Source organism: Artemia sp. Qi Xiang Cuo, chromosome 11 (assembly GCF_049724085.1).
Source record: "Artemia sp. Qi Xiang Cuo chromosome 11, ASM4972408v1, whole genome shotgun sequence".
NCBI classification, from domain to species: Eukaryota; Metazoa; Arthropoda; class Branchiopoda; order Anostraca; family Artemiidae; genus Artemia; species Artemia sp. Qi Xiang Cuo.
Window position 1 is genome coordinate 20,027,377 of NC_142804.1, and position 18,787 is coordinate 20,046,163.

Below are 18,787 nucleotides of genomic sequence, written 5' to 3' on the forward strand. Positions count from 1 at the left end.
AAATTATATTTAATGTATACCTAGCTTCTTATTTTTCAATTACTCCATCTCTGTTCTATTTGCAGATGTAGAGGGTGTATTCATGTCCACCATTCACTTCACTTTCAAAGGTTTTGACAGAAAAAAATCTAATTTAGAACTTATGGATTACAGAGGAAAAAAAAAACATAAATATGAAGACAAAAATTCGTCCTGAGCTAATGTTGTAAAATATGAAGTATAGAACATGTTTGCAATTTTGCGATTAACTAGTTTGCCTATTATTGACGATAACGGTCTGGGGTCATATCTGATATGGACATATGGTGGGAAATCGGAAGTTTCAAAAGCGGTATATTTGCATAAATGCTAATCTGGAACATATTAGGAACTGTAGTGAATCACTATTTTATATTATTTTTTTTAGTCAGCTTTTTGTATTATTTATTCGATTGAATCATGTATCTTCGCGATATATCATGAAAAACACTAGACTTAGGAAAAAATCAAAAGTTTTAGAACGGAAATCACTATAAAACACTAGCTAGTAAAAAATCACTAGGCAACATAAGAAAATCACTAGAAATAGTGATAAATCACAAGGACTGGCAACCCTGCTTATTACTACAAGAGGTTCTGAATGCCCTCTAGAATGACGATTTCTTATTCTTCCCTTCTTCTTATTTTTACAAGATGGCCCTATTACTGCAAGAGGTCCTGTAATGCCCTCTAGAAATTGTGATGATTTTTTATTCTTTTTTTCTTATTTTGTGGCACGATCAACCACTTGACGACGTACCACTATTTTTGACAATTAGATAATTACCAGATAAAGCGATTGTATTCTCATGAAACAGACAAGAATTATATACGTACAGCATTTCCTTGTAGGATAATGAATAGCCAGCGGTTTCCATAATTATCCCCAGCAAATAGGGAGGTAACCCTCAAAAGGGTTTGGAACTGGTGCCTTATAGTGCCTGTCACATTTTGCTGTAAAATTTATGTCTTTTAAAATAGCACTTTTTATATCACCACCGCTGGGGTTTTGGCGAGTGTGAGTTTGACTAAACAATGACTTGATTCTCAAGTTAAAAGCCTTGCTTGTGCCTATATTCCACAATAAAAGTGCGTATGTGCTTAAAATAGGCTTAAGTTGTTTATATTTTAGCTTTTTCTACGTTTGTGACACAAATAATGGACCAAATTGCTTAATTATCTGGTGATCTGGAACGCAAACAATAATAATTAATTAATAATCATTAATGAAAATTGTCTTTTGGAACGTATTCTCTGATTAGATTGACTTTGACCCATTTGGATTTGAAATTTTACCCAGATAACGTGTTACCCATTTTGGCAAATAATGAGAAGAACGCTCGTTTTTTGTTAGAGAAAAATTAAACAAAAAAAAAAAACAAGTTTTTTCAACTGAAAGTAAGGAGCAACATTAAGACTTAAAATGAACAGAAACTATTACTTATATGAAGGGGGTTGTCTCCTCCTCAGCACCTCGCTTTTTACGCTAAAGTGTTCTAGTACTTTTGAAAAAAGCTTCTTATTGTTCCAATTAAAGGAACATAGTGTTTCAGAAGTCGTTCTTAAAGAATTGGGACAAAATTCAAACTTTAGCATAAAGAGCGCGGTGTTGAGGAGGAGGCAACCCCTTCATATAAGCAATCATTTTTATTAGTTTTAGTTTTAATGTTGCTCCTTACTTTCAGTTGAAACAACTTGTTTTTTTTATTTAATTTCTGATCGTTTTTTAAATAATCCGAGGAAATCTGGCCCCACCTCTACGGAGAAATACTCTCCTCACGGATATATCCTTTAGACAATTCAATCCCGGTGAAAATTTATCCAGCAATTATCCTTAACAACTCCACGCGTAAAACTTAGACTTAAAAGCAAAAGCAAGAAATATAAAAATAATTTTGCATAGGAATTGTGGCAAATTTCCCCAGTGTATAATTTCCTTTGACAAGTTGACCCCTTGAAACTTCCATCCCCATGGAAAGTTCCTCCGTGAAAAAAAACCTTGCAGAAAATTCGTCTCCCCGCTCTAAAATGTATGCATGCTTCCCAATAGCAAATACTATACGTAAACAATGGGCAATTTTGTAACTTAAAGACCTTTCCCCTGGGGCTGTGGAGAGGGGGGTCATGTTATTTCCAAAGGCATAGTTATTGGGCCTTTTTAACTATAATGAACAAAAAGGCTATCTCGAAATTTTAATCGGACGAATTTGGGGAAAAAAGTGGTGGGGGAGCGGGCCTAGTTACCCTCCAATCTTTTTTGGTCACTTAAAAGGGCACTAAAACTTTTAATGTCCATTAGAATGAGCCCTTTCTCGATGTTCTAGGCCAACTGGGTCGATACAAAAAAAAAAAAAAAAAAAAAAAAACACAAATAAACTCGCATCCGGGGTCTTTCTTCTGGTAAAAGATACAAAATTCCACATTTTGTAGATAGAAGATTGAAACCTCTGCAATAGGGTTCTCAGATACGCTGACTCTGATGGTATGATTTTCATTAAGATTATATGACTTTTAGGGGTGTTTCTCTCTTTTTTAGAAAATAAGGCAAATTTTCTCCGGCTCGTAACTTTTGATGGGTAAGACTAAACTTAATGTAACTCATATATTTGAAATCAGCATAAGAATCAAATTCTGTTGATGTATCTATTGGTATCAAAATTTCCGCTTATAGAGTTTCGGTTACTACCGAGCCGGGTTGCTCCCTACTTACAGTTCGTTACCGCTGTTTGATGACTAACTTATTAAAATTGTTGGCCCAAAATGTATCTCTGGTCATATAAAATGACAATGAAATTTACATAAAGGTGGACTATAATGAAGAAGTAGAGGATGAATCAGTGTCGTAAATTAAAGAAAATTTAGGGTGGGGGGGCAAGCTTTTCGCTTTTTCAGTTTTTCATTCAAAATACCAAAGAAGTTATTTTCAAAATATTGGGAGACAAGAACACACGGGGAGGGTTTCAAATGCCTCCTTCTACCTCCCCCCCCACACACACACAACCCTGAATTGACGCCACTGTGGTCAATAGGGATCAATCTGAGTGATAGCGTAATTTAAATAATTAAAGGAAGAAAAGGATTCGCTAAGACGTCTAGATTAAAGTTCATATAGATGGCGATAAGTATGTATTCTCGAGATGACTGAAATTCAACTATTTGATTTATCTTTATTAAAAAAAAAAAAAAAAAAAAAAAACATTTCGTAACTTTAAAGGTAATTATAGGGCTTCAAAGTAATAATCATATAATAAGAGATGTTTATTAGAAATAAGAAATGATGTTCCAGAAACATTCCAGAAGTCAGAAAGTGACTAAGAAAAAAGGTTCAGTTTTTGTTAGTTTTCAAGCTATGATCGTGCTTTATTTAACCCAGTTTTTAAACAAAAGATCTTGATCGCGTTTTAAGTCTTTTTTTCTGCTGGAGTAAACGCTTGCTTGTCATTCCAAACTGGATCGCGGCTGCTTCCAGTGGTGCCAAATTGGAAGGGGATGTGGAGGGGAATGGGGGTTTGCATTTTCCCCCATTCCCCCAAATTTTGAAAAATTTTCTTTTTTGGTATGTTCATTGGAAATAAATAAAAAAAATCCAATATTTTCAAAATATATCCCCCCTCCTTCAAAAACAAAACAATCATGAGTTGGTGTAATTGACACTTTCTGTAAATTAAATAAAAAAGACGTTTCTTTGACTTGAAAATAAAGATAAGAATTAAAACCTCAAATGATCGTAAATTAAGAAACAAGTGACAGAAGCAGCTGCCACCCTAAGCTACCCCGTCTGTATGCTAAAGTTTTTTCATACTACAAGTTTTTTCATACCTAACCCCCCTCTGGGTACGGCCTTTGGCTCCATATACATTTTGTATAATAACCATTTTGTATTGATAGTTTATTTTTATAGAATACTACGCCACCGCGCGGCAGCATGGCTTCTGAGACTGGAAGGCTGTGTATGTAGTTTTCGATAACTCAATTAGTTCCCTCATAAATTTAGCTTCATAGTATTTTGGTCTTTGTCGGGCCACAATTATTGTACATCAAATATTTGCACTAATTTTTCAATCCGGATACGTTGGGGTGACATTCTCGTTCTAACTGCAAAAAATCATTCCCAGTGCATCATAAAGTATTATAATCACATAATAAAAAAGGGGAGGAAAGTGGGGGGGGATCCTCCAAAACCAAAACTTTTCTAAGAATTCCCGTTGAAATACATAAAAAAATTCCTGTTATTTCATACGCCCTTCTTCTCCAAACAACAGTCTATGGGGTACGTTTTTTCATAGATGGTCTTTCTGGAAGCAATATTACACAAACTTCTCCGTTTGAAAACGAACAGTGGAGTTTGAGGAGGATGATACTCTCCCCCATATTTAAGGCAACCCCGGACCAGATACACGAAATTTCATATTTTTCCCCTAGAAGAGTAGTCTTAAATGTGTCCTTTGTTTTGTTTTTCCTGGGGTAACGGTATCGAACTATTTCTTACTGATTATTAGGAAACGACTCACTGGAGAAAATTTTTTTAATATTTTAAATTTCAATTGAAAAAAGTGGCTTTTTGAAAAAGGTGAAGCTTTTTGGCAAGTGACAAAAATTCAGATATTGCAAAGAAGAAATTGCTTTTTGGCAATTTCTCAACTGAACAAAATTCCCACTGACCCCTGTCCTAATAGCTGGCCCACAACTGTGGATTCCCTTTATTAGTTTTACAGAATAAGCGGTCTATATTAACAGTTAATTTTATATAGTCCAACAACGTTTTAATTCTGTTTTGACAGTTTTAAGCAACTGAATATCCCAGAATTTTTGTTCGATAAGATTTTACGGGACGAAATTTCAGAAAACAACCAGTTTACTGTCATTTGACACAACTTAATCTTTTTAACTCGTTTTTCTGAACTCGCCGACTCTTTTCATTTATAACTTAGATCAATTTACTATCTATATTATGCAAAGCCCAAGATTTTTGCGCACCCCCCTTTTCACTTATATTGGTAAATTCTTAGAAAAAATTCAACTTAATAAGAAAACGCTTCTCTTAGGTGAATTAATAAATTAGAATTTATTTAAGTAGAGTTCCAATCTTTTGGTACCTATACAAGTATACTAAATTCTCTATTTATTAGATCTTCGTTTTCCTCTCGATGGAGGCATAATTCTGCACTTTTCTGACGGCCCCATTGCAAGAGTTCCTCCCTCGGCACCAGTGTTACAACCCGTTGAAATCCACGGTGGAGACCCTATAACAAGGTGGGATAGCTTAGATACATTTGGATGCCACACAGATGTTAATGATGCTGATGATGATGCCACAAGTGAAGAAGGTAATCTCTTTTTTCTTTTTTGTGGCTCTCGACTGGGGTTATACGTACAGTTTGGATTATGAGAAAAATTTGAGGGTTGATTTTAGGAAGGATTTCTATATAAATTTCTTATATTTTGTATACATAAAGTGGAGAAGCAAGGCTATTAGTCGATTTGATGTAGAATCAAGAGTTAAGCTAGGTTCTGTTTTATTTTCTTTGAATGGATAATTTTGAGGGATTTTATCATAAGGAATGCAACAAAGGCTGTGGCAGTATATTGTATTAAACGGGAGAGAGAAGGGGTGCTGGGGTAAATCTCTCCTAGATCAAAATTTTGCTGTGGACTTGAGCGTCCTAGGAAATATTTAACAGGATGAAAAGTTTTCGAACTCTTTGACAGTTCAGGAAATGAGAGTAGATTTGAAAATCCATGTTAAGAAAACTTGCTTAAATCAACGAAGGAACCAACGAGCATAAACAGGTGATGTTAATTACCAAGATAATTCAAAAACTTGAAAACAGAAACCAATTTAGTTTCGGTATTTAAGGCTTGTTTTCTATATCTTCCTTTGAATTTTTATTTTTTTTTCTTCTTTGTTAATTAACCTTCTCAGCTAAAGTTATTTCTGCGATGTATCTTGGACGACCCATCGAGACTTTCTTCTATTGTGCGGAATAGCTCTTCATTATCTATGCGAATTTTGACTAATACGTTTTTTTAAGGTTAATTGAACAAATCTGCCGGAGAGAAACATAAACTGAAATCTATGCTACTGCAACTATCATAGGCAGCGTAATAGCGCTGCCTAAATAAAGAGCGAAGCGGGCACAATATATTATGTTTTCCTTCCTTCTCTTTTCTTTTCACCAAGGTACTTCACATGGAAGAAGTTGTTGTAGAAACTTTAGAATCACTCGAAGGGATCATTCGATTGGAAATTGGAAGCTCTAATGCCCCTTTTAAAAGTCAATAAGGATTAGAGGGCACCCCCCCCTCCACACACCTTTCTTCCCCAAAGATATGAAATCAAATTTTCGAAATAGCCATTTTGTTCAGAATAGTTAAAAGGTCCAATAAGGACTGTAAGTTACGCATTTCGCAATTGTTCACATAGAATATTTGTTATCGGCAAGTTATGTTCTGGTCTTAAGAAGTTACGGGGTGTGTCAGGTCTATTTCTCTTAGTTTGTGTTTATTTTGTGTTTGGATTGGTTATATATTGTGATTTTTGTTCGTTTTGGATTTCATTTATTTATTTATTGTGATATATGGTAGTTTTACACTTGAAAATTTAATTTGACTTTATTCCTACTCGTCTTTGGTTTAATGAAGCTCTTTCATTTTTTTGAAAAACTTATTTTGTGGAAAATTTGTTTTAAAATAAAATATCACTAACAACTCATTGCAGCACCGAGCTGTCTGAGGCTAACACTGCTGCGCACGCTTCTCCTTAACCCGAAATTATTCAAAGCTTCACTCTACTTTATCATGAATTTACAATTTCCTTTACATATCTTTTTATGACCTCTGCACATACCACTCAGGAACTACCTACTATTTGTTTGGCCCGAATGGGCAGCTCAAAAACATAATCTTTGGCAATCTGCCATCCTTCATCCTTAAAGTGTGGCCTTGTCATCTGAATCTTTCTTTATTATACCCCTGAAAAGTAGCATCGATCTACACTTTTCGTGCAACTTATTATATAGTCAAATGAGTCCTTAAACTGTTCCTCTGGAAAATACCTAACACATTTTTTATCAACCTTTCGTAGCATCCACGTTGCAATACTATACTTGACCACGGTCATTACGGCGCTTCCAATATTCTAACTTAGTCCGAAGAATTTGCAAGGGTGGGCTCATTACGGTCACTTTGTGGTTTTCACTACTTGGTGCCGTTGACAATATTCTGTTATCGACAAGAGTGACGTCCTGCCAAAGGAATCTCAAACCTGTTACCTCCAACTCATAATATATTCATGCCTCCAAATATTATTCAACGATGGAGAGGCCACCCATAATAAATAACCTAGCTAAGAAGAAGCTATTCAGCCCAAAATTACACCGAAACAACCGAAACCCAGAAGAAACATTTATTTATCAAAATCTAGTGCAATGCTGTGTCGTTTTCTAGGCTGTAATATCCTCTGTGGCTCCCACTCCTCAAGACCACCGTGCAGTCCTATTTGCAGTCACTGTTCTAGTTAGGCAAACTTTTTAAAGCTCGTCCCTGGCGCCACTATGAGGTCACAGACAGGGTTTCCCTTCTGAGGATAGGAACGAAGAAAGAAGCCAATAACAGAGTCGAGACCCCCGATCCTTCTCACAACACTGGAACAGCTCCGCCTTTACGTACAAATCCTAAGCTCGGCTTGGGATTTGCCGGTTGTTTATATGCGTTTATAAATGCCTGTTGGTTTTTTTGACATAGATGTCTCTGTAAGCAAGTAAAAACATATTTTGACACGCTACAAGAATCAAAAGTGGAATTAAAAAAAAAGAAAAAAAAGCTAAGTCAAACGAGTGTGGTCACTATGGGCAAACACTTGTGTGTGGACTGGGGACGTTTGGTGGAAAGTTCCATTAGTTTTAAGCAAATATCCGGGAGTCCGAAAACAGATTCGAAGTCTCAATTGCAATACCATGGAGACAGATACAGTTAAAAACGGGAAAACCGAAAATAATATGAATCAGCTGAACACATTCTTTTGCATAAAAAATGGATAAAATCCGGAAAGAATCGAAAGCAAGTGATCTGTAAAAACCGAATATAATTTAACAAGAAACTCTATCGTAAATACCTCGTAGACACACATTACATCTATTGTGTATACCAACAAATTTGGAATAGCTTGATGGGATCTTCTTTTTGCCTTTAGTGACGGGGAGAGTGTGTAAAGATTGTGTTCTACTAACATTAACTCCTAGTCACCAAGAAAAGAGCCCAACTGGATGGAAAAAGAACTATAAATTAGAGGAGCCGTAATATTACTAATAAGTTAAAGATATTCACAATTTCAAGGAATTAGGGTAAGTCCAGTCGTGTGAAGTTTACATCCTACCATTGCAACAGACAAAGCCTTTTTTTAGGTACTATTGATCAAAAGAGTATCGTCCGCATAACATGAAATATTTACTAATTAAAAATGCAAGGTGATGATGGTATAGAAGAACGGACAGATAATATACATAATTTAAAGGAGGGATAGAGAGGAAAATGACCCAATCATGTACCAGTTGAATGAATCCTCCATGATGCTTGAATAGTATGCAGTAGCGTCAATGTGTTTGGGGGGGGGCTCATAGAAAATGTTGATAAGACAAAAATGCCCTGCCTAGATTTTGAAAAATATATTCCCCCCCCCTAATTTCTGTTAATTGACACAACTGCTGGTATGATATTCAAATGAAAGGAAGCTATTTATTACCTTTCAAAAGATTGTATAGCTAATGTTTTATTAAAGATTAGCTAAAAAAAAACAAGTTTTTTTAACTGAAAGTAAGGAGCGACATTAAAACTTAATATGAACAGAAATTATTCCGTATATGAAAGGGACTGTCCCCTCCTTAGCGCCTCGCTCTTTACGCTAAAGTTTGACTCTGTCTTACAGCTTTATTTTTTTAAACAATAAAAAACTTTAGCGTAAAGAGCGAGGCGTTGAGGAAGGGACAGCCCCTTTAATATACGGAATAATTTCTGTTCGTTTTAAGTTTTAATGTCGCTCCTCACTTTCAGTTAAAAAACTTGTTTTTTTTAGCTAATTTCTGAACGTTTTTAAAGTAATGCAGCTTTTATTTTGGCTCAACGTAAATGATTAATTTAAAACAAAATTCGCATATTAATTTTCCTTTTTTTTTGACAAATTGGCTTTCCTGAAAGTTTGTTCTGACGTAACTTAAGAATTAACTTACGTAACGAATCTATATATTCGTATGTTTTTATTACGCATATTAAGGAGTTCACTCCCTAGTCAATATTTCGCTCTTTACACAAAAGTTCGAATTTTGTTTGAATCACAAACCCCTGAATCACAAAGGGCAGTTAATTAGAATAGATAGCTCTTTTGAAAGTACTAAAAAAAACTTTAGCGTAAAGAGGGAGGTATTGACTAGGGGGCGAACCCCCTCATATATGTAATAATTTCTGTTCGTTTTAAGTTTTAATGTTGCTCCTTACTTTCAGTTGAAAAATTTTTTTTATTTAATTTCCGATCGCTTTTTAAATAATGCTGGGAAATCTGGCACCCCCTTCATGGAAATGTCCCTTCCCCCAATGGAATATACTCCATGGAAAGATCCTCCCCCGTAACCCCTACTCCGGGCCTGCCCCCCCACTAGAAAAAATTCCTCCTGAAAACGCCTGTATACTTCCCAATAACCAATACTATATGTAAACAATGGGCAAAGTTTATAACTTGCAGCCCTTCCCCCGGGAACTGTGGGGGATTAAGTCATCCTCAAAGACACATTAATTAGGTTTTTGACTATGCTGAATAAAATGGCTATCTCAAAATTTTGATTGGGTGACTTTGGGAAAAAAATGAGCGAGGGAGGGGGCCAAGTTGCCCTCCAATTTTTTTGGTCGCTTAAAAAGGGCACTAGAACTTTTAATTTCCGTTCGAATGAGCCCTCTCTCGATATTCTAGGACAACTGGATCGATACGATCACCCCTGGAAAAAAAAACAAACAAAAATAAAAACAAATAAACACGCATCAGTGATCTTTCTTCTGGCAAAAATTTCAAAATTCCACATTTTTGCAGATAGGAGTTTGAAACCTCTGGTAAGAAGTCTTGAGTCTGAAAACTGCTGGTATGATATTCAAATGAAAGGAAGCTATTTATTACCTTTCAAAAGATTGTATAGCTAATGTTTTATTAAAGATTAGCTAAAAAAAAAACAAGTTTTTTTAACTGAAAGTAAGGAGTGACATTAAAACTTAAAATGAACAGAAATTATAAAATGAACAGAAATTATTCCGTATATGAAAGGGGCTGTCCCCTCCTCAACGCCTCGCTCTTTACGCTAAAGTTTGACTCTGTCTTACAGCTTTATTTTTTAAAACAATAAAAAACTTTAGCGTAAAGAGCAAGGCGTTGAGGAGGGGACAGCCCCTTTCATATACGGAATAATTTCTGCTCGTTTTAAGTTTTAATGTCGCTCCTTACTTTCAGTTAAAAAAACTTGTTTTTTTTTAGCTAATTTCTGAACGTTTTTGAAGTAATGCAGCTACCTCTATAGTAGGGTTCTCTGATACGCTGAATCTGATGTGTGATTTTCATTAAAGTTCTGTGACTTTTAGGGGTTGTTTCCCCCTTTTTTGAAAATATAGCAACTTTTTTCAGGCGCATCAGTTTTGGTGGTTAAGACTAAACTTGATGAAACTTATATATGTGAAATCAGCATAAATGTCTGATTCTTCTGATTTATCTATTGGTATCAAAATTCCGTTTTTTAGAGTTTCGGTTACTATTGAGCCGGGTCGCTCCTTAGTTACAGTTCGTTACCACGAACTGTTTGATATAGAGTACGCTTACCAATTTTCATCTATATTACTTTTTATAAAACGGACAATATTTGTTTGAAATATGTATAAAAGAGTAAGGTGTAAGGCCCTTTCTCTGGTCTTGCGCAGAAACTTCAATCAATTCAAAATTAAAATTTGCAATAAGAATTAAAACTACCTGCTCGAGAAAGAGAGATATCAAGATAAAAAAAAAAAAAAATAAAACTAATTAAAGTTCGTTCAATTCGAAACAATGTCTTCGGGTCATCCCTTGAAAGGACGTTCAATCAGCCTAGCCAAAAATTGGGGATGGTACTTTACCCTATAGCACTGGTAATAACATTACAAAATAAATAAAAAAAAAGTTATGTCTACGATTTGAGATTAAGGATGCGGCCAAAGTTATAGTAGGGGGTTACTATACAAGAGATAGAGAATTTTCTGGAGGGATTTCGATTCTTAAACAAATTGTTCTCAAGCCTTTAAGTATAAATCTTTTTTACATTCTAAAATGTTTGTCTTGAAATTGCCCCGGACGCGAAGATCCTGATCGCGAAGATTATGAATAAAAATAACCAAAAGCCAATTATCTTTTAAATAAAATATTTTTTCATTTTATTTTTTTTTTTACATATTACTTTGACCAGCCGACATGATCTCATATGTTTCTTTGTATATTAAATATAAAAAAAAACAAGTTTTTTTTAACTGAAAGTAAGGAGCGACATTAAAACGACCAGAACTTATTCAGTATATGAAAGGGGCTGTTCCCTCCTCAATGCCTCGCTCTTTATGCAAAATTTTGACTCTTTTTCACAACTCTATTTTTTAAAACAATAAAAAACTTTAGCGTAAAGAGCGAAGCGTTGTGGAGGGGACAGCCCCTTTCATATATGAAATAATTTCTGTTCGCTCTTTACGCTAAAGTTTGACTCTTTCTCACAACTCTATTTTTTTAAACAATAAAAAACTTTAGCGTAAAGAGTGAAGCGTTGAGGAGGGGACAGCCCCTTTCATATACGGAATAATTTCTGTTCGTTTTAAGTTTTAATGTCGCTCCTTACTTTCAGTTAAAAAAACTTGTGTATTTAAGAAGGGGTGCCAGTCCGACCATCTGGAGGTAAAGAGCAAACTTTAATTTGAAACGGACTAAATTATTGCTTTGCAGTCTAGGCAATATATGGCAGCGAAACGCACAAAAATACATTACTTTTTACAGTAGTTACGAAATAAAGCAGTTAGGACAATTTTACATGCCTTGAATTCGCTTAGTTTGGTATGGATCTACATGGGCTATGACCTCGATCTAATGAATGACTCGTTCTTTGCACCCGTGGAGGCAAAGATATGTCCTCTTAAATACATAATTCCAATTTATGAGGCAATCATCGGCTCCGTAACTCTATTGGTTGCGAGAAGTGGCTTTCAAAAGTGGCGGATATTTATGGATTTTTTTTGTTTCTATCACTCCTGCCTGAGACAAGTTTTCAGTGCTTTATCCAAGGATAGAGTCAGTAACACAGAAATTCAAATGTCTTGCCACCAAAATGTGACATTGGTGCACTAGTAAAAGAAAAAAAAAAAAAAGACTAGCCTGGACTCATCATGTATATTAGAGGCAAAGAAAGCTCCCAACGAACAGATGTAGAACTCCATACCCGTGATTCATTGGAAGGAGAAGCGAGGAGAAGATAAGACATGGCCCAATGCAGTCAAGACAGACTAGGAGCCGATTGGGGGCTTTTGATACTACGGGTGAAGATGAGATAAACGATGGTTAGAGAACACTACACCATAAATTGCAGACCGAACAGCTTACTGACCAACCGCATGCCAAATCATAGCACACGAAAGAGCTTGTGTCAGGAAACAAGGGAAAATAATTTACGAACCATCTCGACGAGGAAATTCCTCATGCATCGGTTCCAAACTAAATTTTATAATGAGCACTGTTTTCCCCTTTGATTCCATGGGCCATTCGGGAAATCTTTAATGTTAGACATTCGAGCCAGCTTCTCAAAGCAGTATCAAAAAGAAAAAATATATAAAAATTTGAGCAGATACATTGCTAAAGTAGACACAAAAAATCATTTAGATATTCTTATAGCCTTAAATATTATAGCTGCGTATACTACCAGTAGAAAGGAAAACCTTGCATTTGCAATGTCTTATAAATTGTTCAGAAGAACGCTTAAGTCATCATAAAATTGAATATAAACACTTAAGATAAAATGCGTTCAAGTTCAATGGCTTTGAAGCTATGATCTGTATAATATTTCGAACACTAAACAAAACCCAAGCCAGGTAGGCCGGCTAGAGAATTTTATTAAAACAATTTTCACAAGAAAAATATAGGCTACAAAATCTTGACAGTCAAATAGGGACAAGGCCGTATCCAGGCGGGTTAAAAGGTTTGACCCCCACCTCCCCAGATCTTTGTCCGACTCGTAAAAACGTAAGGAAAATCATATAAATAAATTTTGATGCGTTTATAGAATTTTTTTTGGGAAAAAAGTGTAAAAAACTCCCCGAAAAAGTGTACAATAACGATATGAAATTGAATTCGGAAAAAATAGTAATATGAATTAATTTGTATTTAATTACAAATATGTAGCATAATATGTATTTTATAATCAACAACATGGAAAAAAATATAAGTGTATTAATATTACATAATAATAAAGTATAGTAACACGAACAAATCTATCAATAAAGTAAAGAAGAATATCATATTTTGGTGTTTTTTATTTGTTCCCCCAAATTTTTCTAGTCAAAGTCCTCGGATGGACGTCAGGGACAGAGCTATTTCCATGCCCTTTCATCCCAGTGTTCAAGTATGATTTGAAGGGAAGAATTATATGCGCAAGATGGAACTCACCCTGTGAAGAGTTTTAAATTTTCAGGCTAATCATCAAAAAATCCTTTTATCCTGAGATAATCATTAATATTCTTTAATGGGCCAGTAATTTACATTTTTTAAACATATTTAATGGCATAGTAAAATGAAACTTTGAATAGTTATTTTTTAGACTCGTTTTGATAAAATCACTTTTTAGGCCCAACTTTAAGACTTTTTGGCGACAAAAAAAAAAAAAAAAAAAAAAAAAAAAAAAAAAAAAAAAAAAAAAAAACAGAGCTCGGTCTTCATCTTCGTTCCCTTGTTCGTGAATACAAGTTGAAGGAAGAACCAAAAATGACGTTTAACTGACAAGAATGGAAATTGGCGACGTAAAAAAATCGCCAACGCCATCTAGAAACTTATGTTTTTTGGTGTTTTTTCAAGATCCGTAAATGTTTTTTTTTCAGAAACTGAGATCAGACACCTTATTACCTTATTATTACACTGAAAAATGCTAAGAAACGTCAAACGCTAGATGGTGCAAGTGATTTTGTGTCGACAATAGGAGTTTCCACCCTTAAAAGTTACCGATACTTTGTAAATATTTAGTCATATAAACATTTTAGCAATCAATCAATCAATCAAGCAAAATTTAAAACTTTATTTTTTGGGGGTTTAGGGGGGGGGAAAGGTACCTAGGTTAGGTTACGTATTTAATATATGCTATGCTTTACTCCCCCCCCCTGAGTGTGCAAATATATAGCCGAAATATGTTTCTAAACTATTATATACTTATTACTATTATATAAACTTATAAATTGTTTTTGGATGTTGTGACGGTTGGTGGTTCTGACGGTTGGATGTTATGACGTTTGTTGCTTGTGACGGTTGTTCGAAATGGTAGAACCCCTTTAGGAAGAACTTCAATCCCCATGAAATACAGGAGTCCTATCAAGGGTTTTACATTACCAATTTAACAGTAGTAAGTGCTTTTACTCTTGCCTTATCTCTCGAGGCAGTCATTACAGATATTTTATAGTGGACATTAACTTACACTCCTTAAATGCACTTATGCAAAATGATAAAAAAAAAGACTTTCAAATGACAGTTTCCGATCAAGATAGATGGCTGGCATGAGACAAGTTTTGAAGTAGACACTGTCTCAGACTTGATCGGTTTTTGCTGTATTTTAGATAAAGTTATCTTAATTTTAGCAATTTGAATTCCAGGTAGCTTAGGGTGTGCTCCGGAACTCAATTGTCATTACTGATTATTTGTTGTTACTTTCAGCCTATAACTGCAGATAATCTTGAATTAAGCCCCAAAATGATTCTGACCTTGTCTCAAACATCATCTTAGTTGACCTCCAGAAAGAATTGACTCTTTAAGATTTTTTTTAAGAGAGGTTTGATATGCCACAATTATTTTTAAGCTCACCTCTCAAGATGGTTCTGCTATCTATCAAATAAGGGATGTGGGTGCTTTGCGAAATCTGCCAGTAGATGCTCTTGTTGGGTATGAAAAATGCAGCATAACGCCATTTGGCTTTGCGAAATCTGCCAGTAGATGCTCTTGTTGGGTATGAAAAATGCAGCATAACGCCATTTGGCTTTGCGAAATCTGCCAGTAGATGCTCCTGTTGGGTATGAAAAATGCAGCATAACGCCATTTGGCCTACTGAAGGCAAACTGTTTTTAGAGGCTGGTATTCTGGTCTTCCTACGAATTTTTTTTCAAACTGAGTAACAATTCAATAACAAATTTTGGAAAAAAACATGGGCGTTCACACAAAGCTGAGCTCAAGTAGTGTGAATGATACACTTTATCCATTAAGTTACATTAAGTCCTATACTATGTCTTTATTAAGTGTTCTGTACTCATTGATTAATTAACAACATGCTTAGCACGTGGGTATTGGTTTTAAGCTTAGGGGCTTCGTTCGTGAGCTGGCTAGGAAAGCCAGCTTAGCTGCCATCTTATATTTGCAGTTAGAGGAAAGCTGCCAGACCAGGAAGGTAAGAACTGGCTGGAAAGTAAACCTATGGTACTAGTGGGAAGTGTTCCTTGTTAGGGGTTATTAGCACCAACTTTAGATTATTACATTAAAAAAAAAAACTGTTTTCTTCACTCTGTAAATGATTAAATTTTTAAATGAAAAGTATTTTTAAAATCTAGCAGAATTATTGCTGAGATCTGATTACTATCGTCAGTTTATGCGTGGTCCATTCTCAAATAACTCGCTTTTTCAGCAGTTATTTACGGAAATTTTCGCTAGCCAGAATATCCGCGACTGGCGCTTTTTTGCCCCTAATATATGCATTGTAATGAAAACTTGCTTGGTGGTCAAGCTCTCAGTTTGAGAATCTAGATCAAAATATAGGGGAGTGATTTTATTATTTGAGGTAAAAATATACAACAGGAGACATATTTGCTAGTCAATGTTTTGATTCAAATAATGCTCAACTATTGAAGTGCAGCCCATCGCACAAAGGAGTGGTGTCAATGGTTGTTTTTTCCTTGGCTTCATATATATGCATGCCTTTAAGGCCTTATCTAGGGGGGAGAGGGTGGACCCCATCCCCCGAAGTCTTCATTTGACTCGTAAAAACGTAACAAAAAAGTATATAAACAAAATTTACATGCATTTCTTAGTTGTTTTTTCTGTTTTTTGGTCATGCCTTCATGGCGACAATCGATTCGGGTATCTATTTTTTTAGAATATTGGGGATCAAATCCACAATATTGACTTCGCGAAGCTGTACCAGCTGAATGTTGCATTGGGGGTTTATATTCATAACTGTATTCAAATCTTTATTTGTTGTTTTGGCTGGTTTGGGTTTTGAAAAAAAAATAAAAAATAACAGATACACCTATGATCTCGGCAACAATAATATAAAATGAGATAAAACAATATTTATGATCATAGCTGCGCTTATGGTTGAATCAGGACCCCCCCCCTCCTTCTCCAATACTGTAGGGAGGTCCTCTAGGGGAAATTGGAGTATTGCAGTCTTGGATGTGGTAATTAAAAAACTATTTTATAATATTTTTGAAAAACTTAGATTTGCTTTTAACCGCTCAAACTTGGTTGGTTCTCAGGCACGTACGCTGGAATCTGTTTCGGGAGGGGGGGGGATCCTTCAAATACCTTATTCTGTGAGAATTATAAAAAAAACAATGGGAAAATAAAAAAATCATGAGATTTCTGGGGGGGCTGACCCTCCCCCCCCCCTGCGTTCATCCCTATTGGTCCTCTTCATTTTTAAGCTCTGTTATTGGACTTCGTATATTTATGGAACACTTTTTCAAAGATAAATTTGAACCCGTTCATGGATATGGAATTCATCATATACAAGTAGCCATGGCTATTGGGTGTTGGTGTCGGCAGTAGACGTGGTCTCGGCATAAAGTTTAAAGAGCGAAAGTTCTTATACAATACGAATAGTTAGACATGCAATATGAAAAGATTGACTTTCCGTCCTAAAAGGTTTGTCAAACTAAGCAAATCTTTTTGAAGAAGACACTTGTGTCCAAATACACTAAAAGTAAAAAGATAATTATTTTTCTGCTACCTGAAAAAATCGAAATTGCTTAAGACTAGAATTTACAGCATTGGAACAGGCTCGTATCCAGGATTTTTTTTTCCGCGGGGGATTTACCAAAGGATTTTTTCTCGGAGGTCTACAAAAAAAAGCTTTAAAAAACGCATCATAAATTTGTTTACATTCATATTTGTTACGTTTTTACGAGTTGGACGAAATTTCGGGGGGGGGGGGCTTCAAACCCCCTAATCTCCGCTCCAAGACTACCATTTAGAGTTTTAAACAGGTAGTTTTTCTGGGTAGCCGAAAAAACTCTATTTTTATATTTTAGTGGGACACTTCAGTTTTTTAATTCTATTAATATTTTTATTTAATTTAGTGGTACTGTCTTTGTTTTTTGGGGTTTTAGAGATATTTGAAGTTCCTCTTTTCTCGGCGTATCTTATAGGCCGAAAAAAAAGAGGAAAAAATACGCGAAAATACGTTCGCTATGTTGTGTTAGGCTACCGCAGCCGGCTTAAAAGAAAAAAAAAGTTTTCAGAATTCCCCTCTCTGGAAAACTCACTGATAACCTCTGTTCCTCTAAGGTCCATTTACCTTTGTCTTCATGATTATTTGTACATATTTCTATATTATATATTTATTTCGTATTTACTGGTCTTTATCCTTGTCATCATCCTTGTAATCAGTGTTACCAGATGAGGCGTATTTATGCCATTTCTCATACTTCTTTTAGTTATGTACTTCTTTTTGTTATGTACTTCTTTGGGAATTATTCAGATCATTGCATTTTTCAAAATAAATCTTGGTACTTATGAATTATTGTGGCACCACTCAAGTTTATGCTGTGTTAAACTCGAGAACAAACCGGTTTTATCTGTCTGTATTAAGAGACAATCAGCTTGCGCTCAGTGAAAAACCAGTGGTGGTTGACAGAATACATTGTCATTATATAATTTGGACTATATTTGCACATTAGGGGGGGGTAAAGTATTTAGATAGCTTGAAGTTAGAAAACAATTCTTACTTCATAACGTGCAGAATAACTATAGCTAACAATTTTGCATGTAGACCCGCTATACTTTACCCCAACCCCCCCCCCCTCCCCTAATGTGCAAATATATAGCCCAAATTTGTTTCTAATGTATTATATTTTCCTCGTGTTTTGGTATTTTTCATTAGGATTAACCTTTAAGTCGTGAGATATCTGATAATCCTTTGAACACCTTCTTTTTTTTCATGGTCGAAGCAACCTTTGCTTGACCATAGGCTATCCTTAAATATGTAGAGGTGAATAATTATTAGGAGCTAAAATACTAACAACAAACTTTAAAAAAGTCACGAACATCAACTAATAGGCATGATTCGGCATATCATTTAGTTATGAACATTACGCCTTAAATTTTTGCTTTATCTAAGCAAAAATCATTTTTAACTACGTGGACAAACCCAAACAACTTGAATATTTCTTAGGGCGGTTTCGCTTTTATGTCAATTTCATACTTAGCTTTGAGTTGATTTTAATCTCGTATCAATGCCAAAAGTAGTGTTGTTTATATGCTATAAAGTTG

The 18,787-nt window shown here is 35.2% G+C and overlaps 1 protein-coding gene across 3 annotated transcripts in view; it reads left to right on the forward strand.

Annotated features, from left to right (window-relative positions):
• The window catches only part of LOC148946744 (uncharacterized), a 131,964-nt gene that overhangs the window by 10,061 nt on the left and 103,116 nt on the right, over positions 1-18,787 (forward strand). For all 3 annotated transcript variants that reach the window (XM_089096358.1, XM_089096359.1, XM_089096360.1), the window contains exon 3: positions 5,148-5,345. In XM_089096358.1, the coding sequence (XP_088952484.1) occupies positions 5,148-5,345 (198 nt within the window). The remainder of the gene's footprint in view (positions 1-5,147; positions 5,346-18,787) is intronic.